At 43.0% G+C, this 23,197-nt stretch overlaps 1 protein-coding gene across 2 annotated transcripts in view; it reads left to right on the top strand.

Annotated features, from left to right (window-relative positions):
* EDC4 (enhancer of mRNA decapping 4) overlaps positions 1–23,197 on the top strand; it is a 928,397-nt gene that overhangs the window by 704,710 nt on the left and 200,490 nt on the right. For both annotated transcript variants that reach the window (XM_069740123.1, XM_069740124.1), the window contains one exon: positions 14,283–14,446. In XM_069740123.1, the coding sequence (XP_069596224.1) occupies positions 14,283–14,446 (164 nt within the window). The remainder of the gene's footprint in view (positions 1–14,282; positions 14,447–23,197) is intronic.

The following is a 23,197-nucleotide window of genomic DNA, read 5'->3' as shown; positions in this document are numbered from 1 at the left end:
GACTAAAAAATAATTTTTGTGGGAAAAAATTTTTGTTTTATTTTTACGGCTCTGCATTATAAACTTCTGTGAAGCTCTTGGTGGGTCAAAGTGCTCACCACACATCTAGATAAGTTCCTTAGGGGGTCTACTTTCCAAAATGGTGTCACTTGTGGGGGGTTTCAATGTTTAGGCACATCAGTGGCTCTCCAAACGCAACATGGCGTCTCATCTCAATTCCTGTCAATTTTGCTTTGAAAAGTCAAACGGCGCTCCTTCCCTTCCGAGCTCTCCCATCCACCCAAACAGTGGTTTACCCCCACATATGGGGTTTCAGCGTACTCAGGACAAATTGTACAACAACTTTTGGGGTCCAATTTCTTCTCTTACCCTTGGGAAAATAAAAAATTGGGGGCAAAAAGATAATTTTTGTGAAAAAATATGATTTTTTATTTTTACGGTTCTACATTATAAACTTCTGTGAAGCACTTGGTGGGTCAAAGTGCTCACCACACCTCTAGATAAGTTCCTTAGGGGGTCTACTTTCCAAAATGGTGTCACTTGTGGGGGGTTTCAATGTTTAGGCACATCAGTGGCTCTTCAAACGCACCATGAGGTCCCATCTCAATTCCTGTCAATTTTGCATTGAAAAGTCAAAATTATTTTTTTAGCCCCCAGTTTTGTATTTTCCTGAGGGTAACAGGAGAAATTGGACCCCAAAATTTGTTGCCCAATTTGTCCTGAGTGCGATTATACACCATATGTGGGGGGAACCACTGTTTGGGCACATGGGAGGGCTCAGAAGGGAAGGAGTGCCATTTGAATGCAGACTTAGATGGAATGGTCTGCAGGTGTCACATTGCGTTTGCAGAGCCCCTAATGTACCTAAACAGTAGAAACCCCCCACAAGTGACACAATTTTGGAAAGTAGACCCCCTTAGGAACTTATCTAGATGTGTGCTGAGCGCTTTGACCCACCAAGGGCTTCACAGAAGTTTATAATGGAGAGCCGTAAAAATAAAACAAAAATTTTTTCCCACAAAAATTATTTTTTAGCCCCCAGTTTTGTATTTTCCCGAGGGTAACAGGAGAAATTCGACCCCACAATTTGTTGTCCAATTTGTCCTGAGTGCGCTGATACCCCGTATGTTGGGGGAAACCACCGTTTGAGCGCATGGCAGAGCTCGGAAGGGAAGGAGCGCCATTTGGAATGCAGACTTAGATGGAATGGTCTGCAGACGTCACATTGCGTTTGCAGAACCCCTAATGTACCTAAACAGTAGAAACCCCCCACAAGTGACCCCATATTGGAAACTAGACCCCCCAGGGAACTAATCTAGATGTGTTGTGAGAACTTTGAACCCCCAAGTGTTTCACTACAGTTTATAACGCAGAGCCGTGAAAATAAAAAAATCTTTTTTTTTCCCACAAAAAATATGTTTTAGCCCCGAGTTTTGTATTTTCCCAAGGGTAGCAGGAGAAATTGGACCCCAAAAGTTGTTGTCCTATTTGTCCTGAGTACGCTGATACCCCATATGTTGGGGTAAACCCCTGTTTGGGCACACGGGAGAGCTCGGAAGGGAAGAAGCACTGTTTTACTTTTTCAACGCAGAATTGGCTGGAATTGAGATCGGACGCCATGTCGCGTTTGGAGAGCCCCTGATGTGCCTAAACAGTGGAAACCCCCAATTATAACTGAAACCCTAATCCAAACACATCCCTAACCCTAATCCCAACAGTAACCCTAACCACACCTCTAACCCTGACACACCCCTAACCCTAATCCCAACCCTATTCCCAACCGTAAATGTAATCTAAACCCTAACTGTAACTTTAGCCCCAACCCAAACTGTAGCCCTAGCCCTAACCCTAGCCCTAATCCTAACCCTAGCCCTAACCCTAGCCCTAACCCTAACCCTAGCCCTAACCCTAACCCTAGCCCTAACCCTAGCCCTAAACCTAACCCTAACCCTAGCCCTAACCCTAGCCCTAACCCTAGCCCTAACTCTAACCCTAGCCCTAATGGGAAAATGGAAATAAATACATTTTTTAAATTTTTCCCTAACTAAGGGGGTGATGAAGGGGGGTTTGATTTACTTTTATAGCGGGTTTTTTAGCGGATTTTTATGATTGGCAGCCGTCACACACTGAAAGACGCTTTTTATTGCAAAAAATATTTTTTGCGTTACCACATTTTGAGAGCTATAATTTTTCTATATTTTGGTCCACAGAGTCATGTGAGGTCTTGTTTTTTGCGGGACGACTTGATGTTTTTATTGGTAACATTTTCGGGCACGTGACATTTTTTGATCGCTTTTTATTCCGATTTTTGTGAGGCAGAATGACCAAAAACCAGCTATTCATGAATTTCTTTTGGGGGAGGCGTTTATACCGTTCCGCGTTTGGGAAAATTGATGAAGCAGTTTTATTCTTCGGGTCAGTACGATTACAGCGATACCTCATTTATATCATTTTTTTATGTTTTGGCGCTTTTATACGATAAAAACTATTTTATAGAAAAAATAATTATTTTTGCATCACTTTATTCTCAGGACTATAACTTTTTTATTTTTTTGCTGATGATGCTGTATGGCGGCTCGTTTTTTGCGGGACAAGATGACGTTTTCAGCGGTACCATGGTTAGTTATATCTGTCTTTTTGATCGCGTGTTATTCCACTTTTTGTTCGGCGGTATGATAATAAAGCGTTGTTTTTTGCCTCGTTTTTTTTTTTTTTTCTTACGGTGTTTACTGAAGGGGTTAACTAGTGGGCCAGTTTTATAGGTCGGGCCGTTACGGACGCAGCGATACTAAATATGTGTACTTTTATTGTTTTTTTTTTATTATTTAGATAAAGAAATGTATTTATGGGAATAATATTTTTTTTTTTTTCATTATTTTGGAATATTTTTTTTTATTTTTTTTACACATTTGAAATTTTTTTTTTTACTTTGTCCCAGGGGGGGACATCACAGATCAGTGATCTGACAGTTTGCACAGCACTCTGTCAGATCACTGATCTGACATGCAGCGCTGCAGCCTTCACAGTGCCTGCTCTGAGCAGGCTCTGTGAAGCCACCTCCCTCCCTGCAGGACCCGGATCCGCGGCCATCTTGGATCCGGGGCTGGAGGGAGCAGGGAGGGAGGTGAGACCCTCGCAGCAACGCGATCACATCGCGTTGCTGCGGGGGGCTCAGGGAAGCCCGCAGGGAGCCCCTTCCCTGCGCGGTGCTTCCCTGTACCGCCGGCACATCGCGATCATCTTTGATCGCGGTGTGCCGGGGGTTAATGTGCCGAGGGCGGTCCGTGACCGCTCCTGGCACATAGTGCCGGATGTCAGCTGCGATAAACAGCTGACACCCGGCCGCGATCGGCGGCGCTCCCCCCGTGAGCGCCGCCGATCGCATATGACGTACTATTGCGTCCTTGGGAAGTAAAGCCCACCCCACATGGACGCAATAGTACGTCTAATGGCAGAAAGGGGTTAAACATTCCAAAAATTCCTGTGAAACACCTGAAGGGTTAATAAACTTCCTGAATGTGGTTTTGAGAACCTTGAGGGGTGCAGTTTTTAGAATGGTGTCACACTTGGGTATTTTTTATCATATAGACCCCTCAAAATGACTTCAAATGAGATGTGGTCCCTAGAATAAAATGGTGTTGTAAAAATGAGAAATTGCTGGTCAACTTTTAACCCTTATAACTCCCTAACAAAAAAAAAACCGGGATCCGTTGAAGCGTTTCAGAGCTATAACCTCATAAAGGGACAGTGGTCAGAATTGTAAAAATTGGCCCGGTCCATAACATGCAAACCACCCTTGGGGGTAAAGGGGTTAAATATAGGAAAAAAAAACGCTGCAGACAAAAATGCAAGTGTGAAACCACCCTTAGCCGCTCCTCTGCACCAGGAACACTTTCCTTCTTTATGACTTCCTCACAGAGTCTCCTGCATGTTGCAGCAGCAGAACAAAGTGGACTTTAGGACTTGTGGGCGCACACTCTGCAGCTTGCCTGCCGGCTGCTTTTTTTTTTTTTTTTTTTACATTCACTGCATTTCAGCAGCCATACTTTGCCTCGCATCGGGACCCACAATATCTACTCTGTCGCGTTGAATATTGAGATATAATTCACCCTCTGGTCCCAGACTTCCAAGATGGACGCTGCTTCTCCTCCGCACTCCAGACACTGAAGCCTCTCTGCAGTTTCCAGCCTCCACTGCTCATTCCCCTTCTCACAGCTGTCAACTTACACCCTTATAGCAGGAAGAGAGTGATTAAGTGTGTCAAGGGGATAGTTATCTCAGTATTTTATAGCATGATCCTAGGAGCTCTTCACACAAATGTCTTCTCAGTACTAGTGCATGGTCACACCCCCATATCTTTGCCTTTGATGTGGCCTCACAAGCATAGTCCACATATTTTCCTGAAGATGATTGCTGATTCTAACAGCCTGCTACCCTGTCAAATGCCGTTTTTAATGTGTGGCTGTGGCATTTAATGAGCACCAGCAGTGGGGTCACTGATTTAACTGCTGGTCGATGTGCTCGTGAGTCAATTGTGGCACGCCGATGCTTGCTGTACCAGACAGAGGTCTGAAGACCCCTGTGTCACTAATGCTACATCTTTGAAAACCAGCCTGCAGTTGGTATTCATATGAGACTGTGATTTTAGCTATACATAGCAGTGCTGAAGTACTGCTGTGTATAGCACAAGTGAGCAGATGATTGCAGTCCCTAAGAGGACGAGCAAATAGAGTGAAAAGTAAATAAGGAAAAAAAAGTTAAAATTGCCCGCCTTTTACCATATTAAAAAGAAATTAGAAAACGAATGCACATTTGGTATGGTTGCATTAGTAAAAGGTAGATCTATCAAAATATAAAGTAAATTAATCTGATTGGTAAACGACGTAACGAGAAACCGCAAGAGGCGGCAATCAAAACATTGTATATACCTCAAATGATATCAATGAAAACATTGGCGCGGGGCGCAAAAAATAAGTATTCTTACCCCTTTAAATTTTCCACTTTTTGTTTCATTGCAGCCATTTGGTAAATTCAAAAAAGTTTATTTTTTCTCGTTAATTTACCCTCTGCACCCTATCTTGACCGAAAAAAAACAAATTTAGAAATATTTGCAAATTTACCGTAATAAAAAAGAAAATTTGAAATATCACATGGTCATAAGTATTCAGACCCTTTGCTCAGACACTAATATTTAAGTCACATGCTGTACATTTCTTTGCGATCCTCTTTGAGATGGTTCTACTCCTTCAGTGGAGGCCAGCTGTTTAATTAAACTGATAGGACTTGATTTGGAAAGGCACACACCTCTCTATATAAGACCTCACGGCTCACAGTGCATGTCAGTCTAAGGCTGGGGTCACACTTGTGATTGTGATGCAAGAAACTTGCGTAAGTCTCTCGCATCAATACCTGGCACTGCTGCGGGCACTCGGTATTGTAGTGTGCGGCAGCATATATTTCAATGCAGCCACACGCTCCTGTCCGTGTTCCGGCAGCAGTGCCGGGTATTGATGCGAGAGACTCTCATCACACTCACAAGTGTGGCCCCGGCCTAAATGAGAATCATGAGGTCAAAGGATCTGGCCAAGGAACTCAGAGGCAGAATTGTGGCAAGGCACTGATCTGGCTAAGGTTACAACAGAATTTCTGCAGTACTCAAGGTTCCTAAGAGCACAGTGGCCTTCATAATCCTTAAATGGAAGCCGTTTGAGACCACCAGAAGTCTTCCTAGACCTGGCTGTCCAGCCCATTTGAGCAATCATGGGAGAAGAGCCTTGTTGAGAGAGGTAAAGAAGAACTCCAAGATCACTGTAGCTGAGCTCCAGGGATGCAGTAGGGAGATGGGAGAAAATTCCACAAAGTCAACTATCACTGCAGCCCTTCACCAATTGGGCAGAGTGGCCCAACGGAAGCCTCTCCTCAATGCAAGACATATGAAAGCCCACATAGTTTGCTAAAAACATATGAAGGACTCCCAGTCTATGAGAAATAAGATTCTCTGGTCTGATAAGACGAAGGTAGACCTTTTTTGGTTATAATTATAAGCAGTATGTGTGAAGAAAACCAGGCGTTGCTCATCAGACTTGAGCCGAGGGTTCACCTTCCAACAAAATAATAATTTTTATTTATATAGCGGCAACATATTCTGCAGCACTTTACATTATAGAGGGGACTTGTACAGACAATAGACATTACAGCATAACAATAAACACAGATCAAAACCAGATACTACAGGAATGAGGGCCCTTCTCACAAGCTTACTAACTATGAGGAAAAAGGGGAGACGCGAGATGTGGATGGTAACAATTGCTTTCGTTGTTCGGACCAGCCATAGTTTAAGAATTGGGTGTTCATGTAAAGCTGCATGAACCAGTTAACAGCCTAAATATGTAACAGTACAGACACAGAGGGCTATTAAATGCATAAAGCGTATGAGAACATGATACGAGGAACCTGATTATGGTTTAAGTTTTTTGAATGTGCAACACAGGGATAGTTAGGTTAATGCATTGAGACGGTAGGCCAGTCTGAACAAATGCATTTTTAGAGCACGATTAGAACTGTGGGGATTAATCGTATTAACCTGGGTAGTGCATTCCAAAGAATTGGTGCAGCACATAAAAAGGTCTTGGAGACTGGAGTGGGAGGTTCTGATTATTGAGGATGTTAACCTCAGGTCATTAGCAGAGTGGAGAGCACGGGTAGGGTGGTAGGCTGAGACCAGGGAGGAGATGTAGGGTGGTGCTGATCCATGGAGTGTTTTGTGGATGAGGGTGTGGTGAAATGTGTATATATATACACTGTATATATATCTATATGTGTGTAGGGACATATGTCTAGGGTTATATGTGTGACTAGTGATAATGTAACATCTGCCCTGAAGGCAAGTCGCACCTAGGTGTTAATAGGTACTTCCTTGGGACTAGTAGAAATTCTGTTTCTATATCCCACCAGGAGGTCTGGCTAAAGCCAAGAAAAAAGGAATACTTGACACCTCTGAGGTCTTGGAGGGGAGATGCTAAATTGCGGCCTGAGGTAATCTATCCCTGAGAACCTGGTCACAAGTGTCTCAAGAGGAAATAATATATATTCATTAGTAGAGCGACCGTGGCCAATCAACAAGCCAGCAATTATGATATTAACCTGGGAGGCGGTCTAGAAACCTGATCTCAGACCAAAGTTATAAATTTAGGCTACAGACAGAGAATTGTGTTCACATGATGGAGGCAGCCTGAGAGGCTGATGTGATCCGATCTACATTCTTCCTTCCCTCAGGGAGCAGAAATCAACTACCAGTTAGATAATTTCTGTAAGTGTTCTCCTGTTTATTTTGACACTGTTTTGCATAAGTTGTATGTCTTTTTATTATCATATTGTTATACCTTTTTCTTTTTGTAAGCATTGAACTTTTTGCTATTAAAGTATAAAACTTTAACAAGTTGAACCTTGAATGTTCTAAAGAATCCATATCCTAAAGGTGTGTGAGCCTTATGAGTGCTAGACATATTTTTATTAGTATTATTGTTAGTTCCGGGACTCATCGCTCGTGTATTCGATGAGTGGTGGCGCGTATGAGCGGGTGTGTGGCCTGGGTCGGTGTGTGATTTATGCTCCCATTACAGCATATGACAGAGGTTGAATGCTAGACTGAGAGTGGGGAGATAGATTAACCCTTGCAGGCACAACCCCAAGTCACGTGTGAGAGCAGGCACGTGACGAATAAGTGACACCACGGAGAAGGGAGGGTAATAAGTTTGTACTGGATTCTGGAGTGGATGGGTAACCAGTGTAATGACTGGCACAAGGTAGAGGCATCGGAATAACTATTGGTGAGGAATATGATCTTGGCTGCAGCATTCAGGACAGATTGGAGAGAGGAGAGTTCAGTAAGAGGGAGGCCGATTAGTAGAGAGTTACAATAGTCCAGATGAGAATGAATAAGTGAAACAGTAAGAGTTTTTGCAGAGTCGAAAGTAAGAAAAGGTCGAATTCTAGAAATGTTTTTGAGGTGCAGATAACAAGAGCGAGCCAGTGATCGGATGTGGGGGATGAATGAAAGCTCGGAATCAAGTATGACCCCAAGGCAGCGGGCATGTTGCTTGGGAGTAATGGTGGAAAGACACACGGAGATGGCAAAGGTAGGTTAGTAGAGGGAGTAAACACGAGGAGTTCAGTTTTTCACATGTTCCATTTCAGATAGAGAGAGGACATGATGTTAGAAACAGCGGTAAGACAATCACTGGTGTTTTCTAAAAAGGCAGGCATGATATCAGGAGCAGAAGTTTATAATTGGGTGTCATTAGCATAGAGATGGTACTGGAACCCAAATCTACTGATTGTTTGCCCAATAGGGGCGGTATACAAATAAGAGGAGGGGTCCTAGGACTGATCCTTGAGGAACCCCAAGAGTAAGGGTAATAATAAAGGAGGAGGATCCAGTAAAAGATAAAATGAAAGAGCGGTCAGAGAGATAGGAGGAGAACCAGGAGAGAATGGTGTCCTTAAGGCCGATGGAGCGGAGCATATTGAATAGGAGCTGATAATCCAGTGCCGAATGCTGCTTAGAGATCCAAGAGAATTAGCATGGAGCAGTGACCATTAGATTTAGCTGTTAGTATATCATTAGAAACTTTAGTGAGGGCAGTATCAGTAGAGTGTAAAGAGCGGAAGCCAGATTGAAGAGGGTCGAGAAGAAATTTATCTGAGAGATAGCGGATAAGATATGAGTGGACCAGGCGTTCGAAGAGTTTACAGATGAAGGAAAGATTAGAGACAGGTCTATAGTTAGCAGCACAATTTTGGTCGAGGGATGGTTTCTTAAGTAATGAATGCATGATGGCATGCTTAAATGAGGAGGGAAAGATACCGGAATAGCGAGAGGTTGAATATTTTTGTTAGGTGAGTGGACCCTAAGTACACAGTTAAAATAACAAAGGAGTGGCTTCCAAACAACTCTGTGACCATTCTTGACTGGCCCAGCCAGAGCCCTGACCTAAACCCAATTGAGCATCTCTGGAGAGACCTGAAAATGGCTGTTCGCCATCCAACCTGATGGAACTGGAGAGGATCTGCAAGGAAGAATGGCAGAGGATTCCCAAATCCAGGTGTGAAAAACTTGATGCATCATTGCCAATAAGATTCATGGCTGTACTAGCTCAAAAGGGTGTTTCTACTCAATACAGAGCAAAAGGTCTGAATACTTATGACCATGTGATATTTCAGTTTTTCTTTAATAAATGTGCAAAAATTACTACATTTCTGTTTCTTTTTTATTATTATTATTATTATTTATTGTTATAGCGCCATTTGTTCCATGGCGCTTTACATGTGAGGAGGGGTATACATAATGAAAACAAGTACAATAATCTTAAACAATACAAGTCATAACTGGTACAGGAGGAATGAGGACCCTGCCCGCGAAGGCTCACAATCTACAAGGGATGGGTGAGAATACAGTAGGAGAGGGTAGAGATGGTCATGCAGCGGTTTGGTCGATCGGTGGTAACTGCAGGTTGTAGGCTTGTCTGAAGAGGTGGGTCTTCAGGTTCTTTTTGAAGGTTTCGATGGTAGGCGAGAGTCTGATGTGTTGTGGTAGAGGGTTCCAGAGTAGGGGTGATACGCGAGAGAAATCTTGTATACGATTGTGGGAAGAGGAGATAAGAGGGGAGTAGAGTAGGAGATCTTGTGAGGATCGGAGGTTGCGGGTAGGTAAGTACCGGGAGACGAGGTCACAGATGTATGGAGGAGACAGGTTGTGGATGGCTTTGTACGTCATGGTTACGGTTTTGTAGTGGAGTCTCTGGGCAATGGGGAGCCAGTGAAGGGATTGACAGAGGGGAGAGGCCGGGGAATAGCGGGGGGACAGGTGGATTAGTCGGGCAGCAGAGTTTAGAATAGATTGGAGGGGTGCGAGAGTGTTAGAGGGGAGGCCACAGTTCTTTTTTCAGTCAATATGGGGTACAGAACGTCCATTAATGAGAAAAAAAAGAACTTTCTTGAATTTTCCAAATGGCTGCAGTGAAAGTAAAAAATTTAACCCCTTTCTGCCATCGGCCGGATTAGTACAGTTAGGTCCATATATACTTGGACAGAGACAACATTTTTCTAATTTTGGTTACAGACATTACCACAATCAATTGTAAACAAAACAATTCAGATGCAGTTGAACTTCAGACTTTCAGCTTTTATTTCAGGGTATCCACATTAAAATAGGATGAAGGGCTTAGTAGTTTCAGCTCCTTAACATGTGCCACCCTGTTTTTAAGGGATTAAAAGTAATTGGACAGATTCAATAATTTTAAATAAAATGTTCATTTTTAGTATTGGTTGAAAACCCTTTGTTGGCAATGACTGCCTGAAGTCTTGAACTCATGGACATCACCAGACGCTGTGTTTCCTCCTTTTTGATGCTCTGCCAGGCCGTCACTGTGGTGGTTTTCAGTTGCTGTTGGTTTGTGGGCCTTTCTGTCTGAAGTTTAGTCTTTAACAAGTGAAATGCATGCTCAATTGGGTTGAGATCAGGTGACTGACTTGGCCATTCAAGAATATTCCACTTCTTTACTTTAATAAACTCCTGGGTTGCTTTGGCTTTATGTTTTGGGTCATTGTCCATCTGTAGTATGAAACAACGACCAATCAGTTTGGCAGCATTTGGTACACTGTATAGCTCTGAATACCTCAGAATTCATTCGGCTGCTTCTGTCCTGTGTCACATCATCAATAAACACCAGTGACCCAGTGACACTGGCAGCCTTGCATGCTCAAGCCATCACACTGCCTCTGCCGTGTTTTACAGATGATGTGGGATGCTTTGGATCATGAGCTGTACCATGCCTTTGCCATACTTTTCTCTTTCCATCATTCTGGTAGAGGTTGATCTTGGTTTCATCTGTCCAAAGAATGTTCTTCCAGAACTGTGCTGGCTTTTTTAGATGTTTTTTTAGCAAAATCCAGTCTAGCCTTTTTGTTCTATGAGTGGCTTGCACCGTGCAGTGAACCCTCTGTATTTACTTTCATGCAGTCTTCTATTTATGGTAGATTTGGATATTGATACGCTGACCGCCTGGAGAGTGTTGTTCACTTGGTTGGATGTTGTGAAGGGGTTTCTCTTCACCATGGAGATTATTCTGCGATCATCCACCACTGTTGTCTTCCGTAGTTGTGCAGGTCTTTTTGCACTGATGAGTTCACCAGTGCTTTCTTTCTTTCTCAGGATGTACCAAACTGTAGATTTTGCCACTCCTAACATTGTAGCAATTTTTCGGATGGGTTTTTTCTGTTTTCGCAGCTTAAGGATGGCTTGTTTCACCTGCATGGAGAGCTCCTTTGACCGCATGTTTACTTCACAGCAAAACCTTCCAAATGCAAGCACCACACCTCAAATCAACTCCAGGCCTTGTATCTGCTTAATTGAGAATGACATTACGAAGGGATTTCCCACACCTGTCCATGAAATAGCCTTGGAATCAATTGTCCAATTACTTTTGATCCCTTTAAAAACAGGGTGGCACAAGTTAAGGAGCTGAAACTCATAAACCCTTCATCCAATTTTAATGTGGATACCCTCAAATGAAAGCTGAAAGTCTGAACTTCAACTGCATCTGAATTGTTTTGTTTAAAATCATTGTGGTAATGTTTATAACCAAAATTAGAAAAATGTTGTCTCTGTAAAAATATATATGGACCTAACTGTATGTTCAATGGCAGATCCCCTGCTTTGATGTGGGCTACGGCTGTGAGCCCACATCAAAGCCAGGATATGTCAGCTGTTTTGTACATGGAGGCTATTAAAGCATGGCAAATGCGGTGAGCCCGCATCAAAGCCGGGACATGTCAGCTGTTTTGTACAGCTGACATGTGGCCGTAATAGGCGCGAGCAGAATCGCGATCTCCCCGCGCCTATTAACTAGTTAAATGCCGCTGTCAAACGCAGACAGCGGCATTTAACTACCGCTTCCGGCTGGAAATGAAGTCATCGCCGACCCCGTCACATGATCGGGGGTCGGCGATGCGTCTCCATTGTAACCATAGAGGTCCTTGAGACCTCTATGGTTACTGATCACCGGTGGCTGTGAGCGCCACCCTGTGGTCGGCGCTCACAGCATACCTGCAATTCTGTTACATAGCAGCGAACAGCAGATCGCTGCTATGTAGCAGAGCCGATCACGTTGTGCCTGCTTCTAGCCTCCCATGGAGGCTATTGAAGCATGGCAAAAGTAAAAAAAAAAAAATGTGAAAAAAATAAAAGTTTAAATCACCCCCCTTTCGCCCCAATCAAAATAAATCAATAAAAAAAAAATTCAAATCTACACATATTTGGTATCGCCGCACTCAGAATCGCCCGATCTATCTTATAAAAAAAAGCATTAACCTGATCGCTAAACAGCATAGCGAGAAAAAAATTTGAAACGCCAGAATTACGTTTTTTAGGTCGCCGCGACATTGCATTAAAATGCAATAACGGTCGATCAAAAGAACGTATCTGCACCAAAATGCTATCATTAAAAACGTCATCTAGGCATGCAAAAAATAAGCCCTCAACCGACCCCAGATCACGAAAAATGGAGACGCTACGAGTATCGGAAAATGGCGCAATTTTTTTTTTTTTTTTTTTTTTTTTTAGCAAAGTTTGGAATTTTTTTTTCACCACTTAGGTAAAAAAGAACCTAATCATGTTAGGTGTCTATGAACTCGTACAGACCTGGAGAATCATTATGGCAGGTCAGTTTTAGCATTTAGTGAACCTAGCAAAAAAGCCAAACAAAAAACAAGTGTGGGATTGCACCGCACTTGGAATTTTTTTCCTGTTTTCTAGTACACGACATGCTAAGACCAATGATGTCGTTCAAAAGTACAACTCGTCCCGCAAAAAATAAGCCCTCACATGGCCAAATTGACGGAAAAATAAAAAAGTTATGGCTCTGGGAAGGAGGGGAGTGAAAAATGAACACGGAAAAACAAAAAATCCCAAGGTCATGAAGGGGTTAAATGCAAGAACGGGCGATCAAACGAATGTAACTGCACCAAAAAGCTATCATTAAAATCTCGGCGCGCAAAAAATAAGGCCTCACCCTACCCGAGATCCCGAAAAATGAAGATGTTGTGGGTCTCGAAAAATTACGCCATTTTTTTTTTTTAGCAAAGTTTGGAATGTTTTTTCACCACTTAGATAAAAATATAACCTAGACATGTTTGGTGTCTATGAACTCATAATGACCTGGAGAATCCTAATGGCAGGTCAGTTTTAGCATTTAGTGAACCTAGCAAAAAAGCCAAGCAAAAAATGTGTGGGATTGCACTTTTTTAGCAATTTCACCGCACTTGGAATTTTTTCCCCATTTTCTAGTACACAACATGGTAAAACCAATGATGTTGTTCAAAAGTACAACTCAACCCACAAAAATAAGCCCTCACATGGCCATATTGACGGAAAAGTAAAAAAGTTATGGCTCTGGGAAGGAGTGGTGTGAAATCGAAACCGCAAAACTGAAAAAAGCTTCAGGGGTTAAAGGTATCTCAATACTTTCCATACCCACTGTATTAACTGACCGTCTGTCACACACAGTGCCGTTTTTATCATCCCTTTGTTTTTAAAAATTTAAATGGAAAATGTCTAAGGCTGTGTGCACACGTTGCGTTTTTTTCGCAGTTTTTTCGCGGGTTTTCCCGATAAAATGCTATAAAACCGCATACAATAAGCATCCCATCATTTAGAATGAATTCCGCATGTTTTGTGCACATGATGCGTTTTTTTCCGCGAAAAAAACGCATCGCTGTAAAAACCGCGGCATGTTCATTAATTTTACGGTTCTTTTGCAGATTTCCCACTACAAAATGCATTGGGAAATGTCCGGAAAAAAACGCGGCAAAACGCATGCGGTTTTCTTGCGGATTTCTTGCAGAAAATGTCCGTTTTTTCTCAGGAATTTTCTGCGAGAAATCCTGAACGTGTGCACATAGCCTAACTTTCAACTTCTGATATACATTAATTGTTTTGTTGTGAATAAAATGTGGCTATAATACATTTCCAGATCATTGCATTCTTGTTTTCTTCACATTTTGTAGAGCATTCCAACCTTCTTGGATTTGGGATTGTAGATATTTGTTTAATTTACATGATAAAGTTACCTGAAATATTCATTGGTAAAAACAAGCGTAAATCCTTGCATTCTCTCATTGCCCAAAGTTCTTTTTTTTTATATATATATATATATATATATATATTTTAGGTACTGTAACACATGGTGATATAATTAATTTATACATATTTTTTTTTTAAACAGGCTTTAACAGCTTCAGACCTAAATTTAATCCTGTATGTCTGTGAGACAGTGGATTTGCAACAAGTTTTTGGACAACATCCCTGCCCACTTACTCAACCTGTTCTGCTTTCTCTCATCCAGCAACTATCCTTTGACCTTTGCACCCGTACTGAACTCAAACTTAAGTAAGTCTTCTATTAAATGTTATTTGAAAACATTTGTATATACAATACAGACCAAAAGTTTGGACACACCTTCTCATTTAAAGATTTTTCTGTATTTTCATGACTATGAAAATTGTAAATTCACACTGAAGGCATCGAAACTATGAATTAACACATGTGGAATTATATACTTAACAAAAAAGTGTGAAACAACTGAAAATACAGGTCCTTCTCAAAAAATTAGCATATAGTGTTAAATTTCATTATTTACCATAATGTAATGATTACAATTAAACTTTCATATATTATAGATTCATTATCCACCAACTGAAATTTGTCAGGTCTTTTATTGTTTTAATACTGATGATTTTGGCATACAACTCCTGATAACCCAATAAATTAGCATATCAAGAAAAGGTTCTCTAAACGACCTATTACCCTAATGTTCTGAATCAACTAATTAACTCTAAACACATGCAAAAGATACCTGAGGCTTTTATAAACTCCCTGCCTGGTTCATTACTCAAAACCCCCATCATGGGTAAGACTAGCGACCTGACAGATGTCAAGAAGGCCATCATTGACACCCTCAAGCAAGAGGGTAAGACCCAGAAAGAAATTTCTCAACAAATAGGCTGTTCCCAGAGTGCTGTATCAAGGCACCTCAATGGTAAGTCTGTTGGAAGGAAACAATGTGGCAGAAAACGCTGTACAACGAGAAGAGGAGACCGGACCCTGAGGAAGATTGTGGAGAAGGACCGATTCCAGACCTTGGGGAACCTGAGGAAGCAGTGGACTGAGTCTGGTGTGGAAACATCCAGAGCCACCGTGCACAGGCGTGTGCAGGAAATGGGCTACAGGTGCCGCATTCCCCAGGTAAAGCCACTTTTGAGCTACAGAGAAGCAGCACTGGACTGTTACTAAGTGGTCCCAAGTACTTTTTTCTGATGAAAGCAAATTTTGCATGTCATTCGGAAATCAAGGAGCCAGAGTCTGGAGGAAGACTGGGGAGAAGGAAATGCCAAAATGCCTGAAGTCCAGTGTCAAGTACCCACAGTCAGTGATGGTGTGGGGTGCCATGTCAGCTGCTGGTGTTGGTCCACTGTGTTTCATCAAGGGCAGGGTCAATGCAGCTAGCTATCAGGAGATTTTGGAGCACTTCATGCTTCCATCGGCTGAAATGCTTTATGGAGATGAAGATTTCATTTTTCAGCACGACCTGGCACCTGCTCACAGTGCCAAAACCACTGGTAAATGGTTTACTGACCATGGTATTACTGTGCTCAATTGGCCTGCCAACTCTCCTGACCTGAACCCCATAGAGAATCTGTGGGATATTGTGAAGAGAAAGTTGAGAGACGCAAGACCCAACACTCTGGATGAGCTTAAGGCCGCTATTGAAGCATCCTGGGCCTCCATAACATCTCAGCAGTGTCACAGGCTGATTGCCTCCATGCCACGCCGCATTGAAGCAGTCATTTCTGCCAAAGGATTCCCGACCAAGTATTGAGTGCATAACTGAACATTATTATTTGTTGGTTTTTTTGTTTGTTATTAAAAAACACTTTTATTTGATTGGATGGGTGAAATATGCTAATTTATTGAGACAGGTTTTTTGGGTTATCAGGAGTTGTATGCCAAAATCATCAGTATTAAAACAATAAAAGACCTGACAAATTTCAGTTGGTGGATAATGAATCTATAATATATGAAAGTTTAATTGTAATCATTACATTATGGTAAATAATGAAATTTAACACTATATGCTAATTTTTTGAGAAGGACCTGTATGTGTTATATTCTAGGTTCTTCAAAGTAGCCACCTTTTGCTTTGATGACTGCTTTGCACACTCTTGGCATTCTCTTGATGAGCTTCAAGATGTAGTCACCGGAAATGGTTTTCACTTCACAGGTGTGCCCTGTCAGGTTTAATAAGTGGGATTTCTTGCCTTAAAAATAGGGTTGGGACCATCAGGTGTGTTGTGCAGAAGTCTGGTGGATACACAGCTGATAGTCCTACTGAATAGACTGTTAGAATTTGTATTATGGCAAGAAAAAAGCAGCTTAGTAAAGAAAAATGAGTGGCCATCATTACTTTAAGAAATGAAGGTCAGTCAGTCTGAAAAATTGGGAAAACTTTGAAAGTTTGCAGTGGCAAAAACCATCAAGCGCTACAAAGAAACTGGCTCACATGTGGACCGCCCCTGGAAAGGAAGACCAAGAGTCACCTCTGCTTCTGAGGATCAGTTTATCCAAGTCACCAGCCTCAGAAATCGCAGGTTAACAGCAGCTCAGATTAGAAACCAGGTTCAATGCCACAAAAAGTTCTAGCAGCAAACAAATCTCTACAACAACTGTTGAGAGGAGACTTTGTGCAGCAGGCCTTCATGGTAAAATAGCTGCTAGGAAACCACTGCTAAGGACAGGCAACAAGCAGAAGAGACTTGTTTGGGCTAAAGAACACAAGGAATGGACATTAGACCAGTGGGAATTTGTGCTTTGGTCTGATGAGTCCAAATTTGAGATCTTTGGTTCCAACCACCGTGTCTTTGTGCGACCGCAGAAAAGGTGAACGGATGGATTCTAGTTGCCGGGTTCCCACCGTGAAGCATGGAGGAGGAGGTGTGATGGTGTGGGGGTGCTTTGCTGGTGACACTGTTGGGCATTTATTCAAAATTGAAGGCATACTGAACCAGCATAGCTACCACAGCATCTTGCAGCGGCATGCTATTCCATCTGGTTTGCTTTTAGTTGGACCACCATTTATTTTTCAACAGGACAATGACCCCAAACACACCTCCAGGCTGTGTAAGGGCTATTTGACCAAGAAGGAGAGTAATAGGGTGCTACGCTAGATGACCTGGCCTCCACAGTCACCAGACCTGAACCCAATTGAGATGGTTTGGGGTGAGCTGGACCGCAGAGTGAAGGCAAAAGGGCCAACAAGTGCTAAGCATCTCTGGAAACTCCTTCAAGATTGTTGGAAGACCATTTTTGGTGGCTACCTCTTGAAGCTCATCAAGAGAATGCCAAGAGTGTGCAAAGCAGTCATCAAAGCAAAAGGTGGCTACTTTGAAGAACCTAGAATATAAGACATATTTTCAGCTGTTTCACACTTTTTAGTTAAGTATATAATTCTACATGTGTTAATTCATAGTTTTGATTCCTTCAGTGTGAATGTACAATTTTCATAGTCATGAAAATACAGAAAAATCTTTAAATAAGAAGGTGTATCCAAACTTTTGGTTTGTACTGTATATTTGTATATGTGTTGAGCATTTAAATTTACGGATTCATTTTGTCACACAAATTTTGTTAAACATGTTAGCATAATGTATTGATCGATCCAATTGTGTAGATTAGTATGGGATTAAGTCTGTTTTCCTATTTTGGTTAAACTGCACAAAATCATTTTGTGCTATTTTGCCTGTAATAACTATCAAAGAACAAAATATCTGGACTGAGTTGACTGCATTCAATTATGTCATCTATGCATATAGTATGTGTACTGTATATACTCGAGTATAAGCCGAGATTTTCGGCCCATTTTTTAGGCTAAAAGTGCCGCTCTTGGCTTATACTCGAGTCATTGTCACAGGGGTCGGCAGGGAGCGGCAGGAGTGGCGGCTGTCACATCATACTCACCCACTCCTTGCACGATCACTGCAAGTCCTCCCTGCATGACTCTGTTGTCTCGGCGTAGCAGCTCTTACTGTGTTCAGCAGTCACGTGGTACTGCTCATTAACGTAATGAATATGGACGCAACTCCACTCCCATAAGCGTGGAGCGAATATTCATAACTTTAGTGAGCGGTACCATGTGACCGCTGAACACAGGAACAAGCTGCCGGTGCCAGAGACCATAGGAGAAGCAGGGACCGCGCTAGGAGGGTGAGTATAGCGGGGGACGTGAGCCTAGCGATATTCACCTGTCCCCTTCCCCCGCCAGTCTCTGTCTTCCGTGTACTCTGGCTGTGACGTTCAGGTCAGAGGACGTGATGATGTGTTTACTGCGTGCCCTCTGCCTGAACAGTCACTGCAGAGACCCAGAAGACACAGCGGTGCTCTGCGGTGGAACGGGGACAGGCGACTCCCGCACCTGGCCCCCATAGCGCGCTGGTGTCCCCGCCTGCTCAGCACACCGGCACCGACACACAATATTCCATGGAGCATCTTATGGGGCAATCAACCTTTTTGCAGCATTATATGGGGCATAATACTCTATGGAGCATCTTATGGGGCCATCAACCTTTGTGCAGCATTATATTGGGAATAATATTCTACGGAGCATCTTATGGTGCCATCAACCCTTGTGCAGCATTATATGGGGCATAATATTCCATGGAGCATCTTATGGGGCCATCAACCTTTGTGCAGCATTTTATGGGACATGTTTTAAAATGGAGCATCTTATGGGGCCCATCATGAACTGTATGGAGCATTATATATATATATCTACTATATAATTGTCTAAGGGTCACTACCGTCTTTCTGTCCTTCTGTCTTTCTGTCACAGTTATTCATTCGCTGATTGGTCTCGCCAGCTGCCTGTCATGGCTGCCGCGACCAATCAGCGACTCCCCGCAGTCAGTGACTGTCGCCCGCATACTCCCCTCCGGTCACCGCTAACACAGGGTTAATGCCCGCGGTAACGGACCGCGTTATGCCGCGGGTAACTTACTCCGTTACCGCTGCTATTAACCCTGTGTCTCCCCAACTTTTTACTATTGAGGCTGCCTATGCGGCATCAATAGTTAAAAATGTTATGTTAAAAATAATAATAAAAAAAAACAAAACTGCTATACTCACCCTCTGTAGTCCGCTGAGCCGCTCGCGCCGGCCCCCATCTTCCGTTGCAGGTTCCGGTGGCAAAGATGGTATGGGAGAAGGACCTGCCATGACGTCACGGTCATGTGACCGCGACGTCATCACAGGCCCTGCGCGCCTGCGCTAGAAAGACCTGCCATGACGTCACAGTCATGTGACCGCGACGTCATCACAGGTCCTGCACTCATACCAACCCTGGGACCGGAAGCTGCCGTGGACTACAAGGGGCCCTCGGAAAGGTGAGTATATGTTTTTTTTAAAACTGTGACAAACCTGGCTGGGCAATATACGACGTAGCTGGTCAATATACTGCGTGGCTCTGTGGTGTATACTACTTCGCTGTGCAATATACTACGTGGCTCTGTGCTGTATACTACGTCACTGGGCAATATACTACATAACTGGGCAATATACTACGTTGCTCTGTGCTGTATACTACATCACTGGGCAATATACTACGTCACTGGGCAAAATACTACGTGGTTGCGCAATATACTACGTCACTAGGCAATATACTACGTAACTGGGCAATATACTACGTGGCTGCGCAATATACTACGTCACTGGGCAATATACTACGTGATTGGGCAATATACTACGTGACTAGGCAATATACTGCGTGACTGCAATATACTACGTGACTACAATATACTACGTGGCTGGGCAATATACTATGTGGTTGGGCAATATACTACGTCACTGGGCAATATACTACGTGATTGGGCAATATACTACATGGCTGGGCAATATACTACGTGACTGGGCAATATACTATGTCACTGGGCAATATACTACGTGACTGGGCAATATGCTCTGTGCTGTATACTACGTCGCTGGGCAATAAACTACGTGGCTGGGCAATATACTATGTGGGCTGTGCAATATACTCTGTGGACATGCATATTCTAGAATACCCGATGCGTTAGAATCAAGCCACCATCTAGTGTATATATATATATATATATATATATATATATATATATATATATATATATATATATATATATATATATATATATATATATACACATACATACATACATACATACATATATATATATATATATATATATATATATATATATATATATATATATATATTTATATTTATATATATTTATATATATCGTATATACTTGAGTATAAGCCGGGATTTTCATCCCATTGTTTTTTAGGCTGAAAGTGCCCCTCGGCTTATACTCGACTCATTGTCCCAGTGGGTCAGCGGGGCAGGAGGAGCGGCAGCTGTCCATCATACTCACCTGCTCTCGGCGCGTCTCTGCATGTCCTTGCTTCTCCGGCGCCCGCAGCTGTTCCTGTGTTCAGCGGTCACGTGGTACCGCTCATTAAAGTAATGAATATGGATGCGACTCCACTCCTATAGGGGTGGAGCTGCATATGCATTACTTTAATGAGCGGTACCAGTGACCGCTGAACACAGGAACAAGCTGCCGGCGCCATCACATCGGAGAAGCAGGAACTGCACCGGGACGGTGAGTATTATGTGGGAGGTGAGCCATGTGATATTCACCTGTCCCTGTTAAACCGTTGCTCCGTTTTCCGCGTCCTCTGGCTGTGACGTTCAGGTCAGGGCGCAATGATGTGTTTAGTGTGCGCTGCCCTCTGCCTGAACAGTCACTGCAGAGAGACGGAAGACAGAGCGGCGCGCGGCGGTGGGACAGGTGAATATCGCAAGTGCCGGTGTTCCCGCTTGATCAGGACAAGAGGTGTGTATGTCATTTTTTTGTATTCACAGCAGCAGCATATGGGGCAAATGTTTCTATGGAGACTCTTATGGGGCCATAATCAACCTTAATTTAGTATTATATGGGGCAAATGTTTCTGTGGAGCATCTTATGGGGTCATAATCAACCTTAATGAAACATTATATGGAGCACATTTTCCATGGAGCATCATATGGGGCCATAATCATCCTTTATGCAGCATTGTATGAGGCAAATGTTTCTATGGAGCTTCTTATGGGGCCATCATTAACCTTTGAGCAGCATTATATTGGAATACTTTTGTATGAAGCATCTTATGGGGCCCATGATAAACTTTATGGACCATTATATGGGCATATTTTATTATGGAGCATCTTATGGGGCCCATCATGAACTTTATGGAGCATTATATGGGGCTCCTGATTCAATATGAATATTCAAAAACACTTAACCTACTGATGTCTCAATTAATTTTACTTTTATTGGTATCTATTCTTATTTTTGAAATTTACCAGTAGCTGCTGCATTTCCCACCCTAGTCTTACACTCGAGTCTAAGATATCCCAGTTTTTTTGTGGCAAAATTAGGGGTCTTATACTCGGGTCAGCTTATACTTGAGTATATACGACGTGTGTGTGTGTGTGTATATATATATTTGTAAGATTGCTCTCACAGAGTGTATTGGGGGACACTCGCTTGGCACGGGATTAATGTGCACTGGCACGTTTTTTTTCAAACAAAACAGTCACTTTGGTTTATTAACTCATAAACCGTATCAGGAACACTCCATTACACATTCCATCTGGATATCACATTAAGTCTGCGGTAACTAAACACGCTGGTCCTCCTGACCAGTTGCCGTGGGTTACCACACAGTTAATATCACACAGGTTGCAGCAACTAATCACGCTGGTCCTCCTGACCAGTTGCCATGGGTTACCACACAGTTCATATAACATATGAAGCACCAACAATCAATGGTACCTTATGGGAGCTCCTGCTCCACCTGCTGACTCCTTGTCAGTCCTCACTCTTCCGGGAAAGCTGCCAAACGGGGATCACCAACTTGCCTGGTCGGCACACATTAGTCAGTCCAGACCCACCGAAGGACTGTAGCTTCCCCACATGAACCGCACATGTGACCTGTCCAGGTGCTATTCAGGACCTCGTCCAACACCCCAGGCCACCCGCAAGTCCAAAGCCCCACCATATGCTCTTCAGAACTCCTACTCCCAGGAATCCAACACACCAGGCTCACCATGTCCAAAGCCCCACCATGTGCTATTCAGAACTCCTACTCCCAGGAAATTCAACACAGGTGGTTCAGTGTGCTATTCAGGGATCCGGTCCTACTCCCAGGACCTCCCACTGGAACCACACAGGAACCACATGGGAACATGTGACCCACACCCTGGTCACATTATATACCTTGAACAACTCCCCTGGGTGGGAGTGTGGGTGTGTGGCTAGTTTGTTCCGCCCATCTCACATAACTAGCCCTGCCAAACCTCCCACGACTATTTTACAACCCTATACTTGTAGGACTACAGGTCCCAGAACACCGTATCGCTTTAGGCTGGCAGCGCAGAGTCCCCTCCTCTGCAACACATATATCGGCCATTCACCACAATGCCGGACTTTGTCACATAATCACATCCATGCATGCAACTGCCATGCACTCTCACAGCCTCAATACGCCTCTGTGCGTATACTGGGGAGACCATGCAGCGCCCCCTACCTGTTACAGGGTTCACTGTATCACAATGTACAGTGGGGCAAAAAAGTATTTAGTCAGTCAGCAATAGTGCAAGTTCCACCACTTAAAAAGATGAGAGGCGTCTGTAATTTACATCATCGGTAGACCTCAACTATGGGAGACAAACTGAGAAAAAAAAATCCAGAAAATCACATTGTCTATTTTTTTTAACATTTTATTTGCATATTATGGTGGAAAATAAGTATTTGGTCAGAAACAAACAATCAAGATTTCTGGCTCTCACAGACCTGTAACTTCTTCTTTAAGAGTCTCCTCTTTCCTCCACTCATTACCTGTAGTAACGGCACCTGTTTAAACTTATCAGTATAAAAAGACACCTGTGCACACCCTCAAACAGTCTGACTCCAAACTCCACTATGGTGAAGACCAAAGAGCTGTCAAAGGACACCAGAAACAAAATTGTAGCCCTGCACCAGGCTGGGAAGACTGAATCTGCAATAGCCA

This window comes from Ranitomeya imitator, chromosome 9, assembly GCF_032444005.1.
Source record: "Ranitomeya imitator isolate aRanImi1 chromosome 9, aRanImi1.pri, whole genome shotgun sequence".
Classification (NCBI taxonomy): Eukaryota; Metazoa; Chordata; class Amphibia; order Anura; family Dendrobatidae; genus Ranitomeya; species Ranitomeya imitator.
Note: the sequence above shows the minus strand (reverse complement) of the source record. Positions and strands in the feature narration are given on the sequence as shown.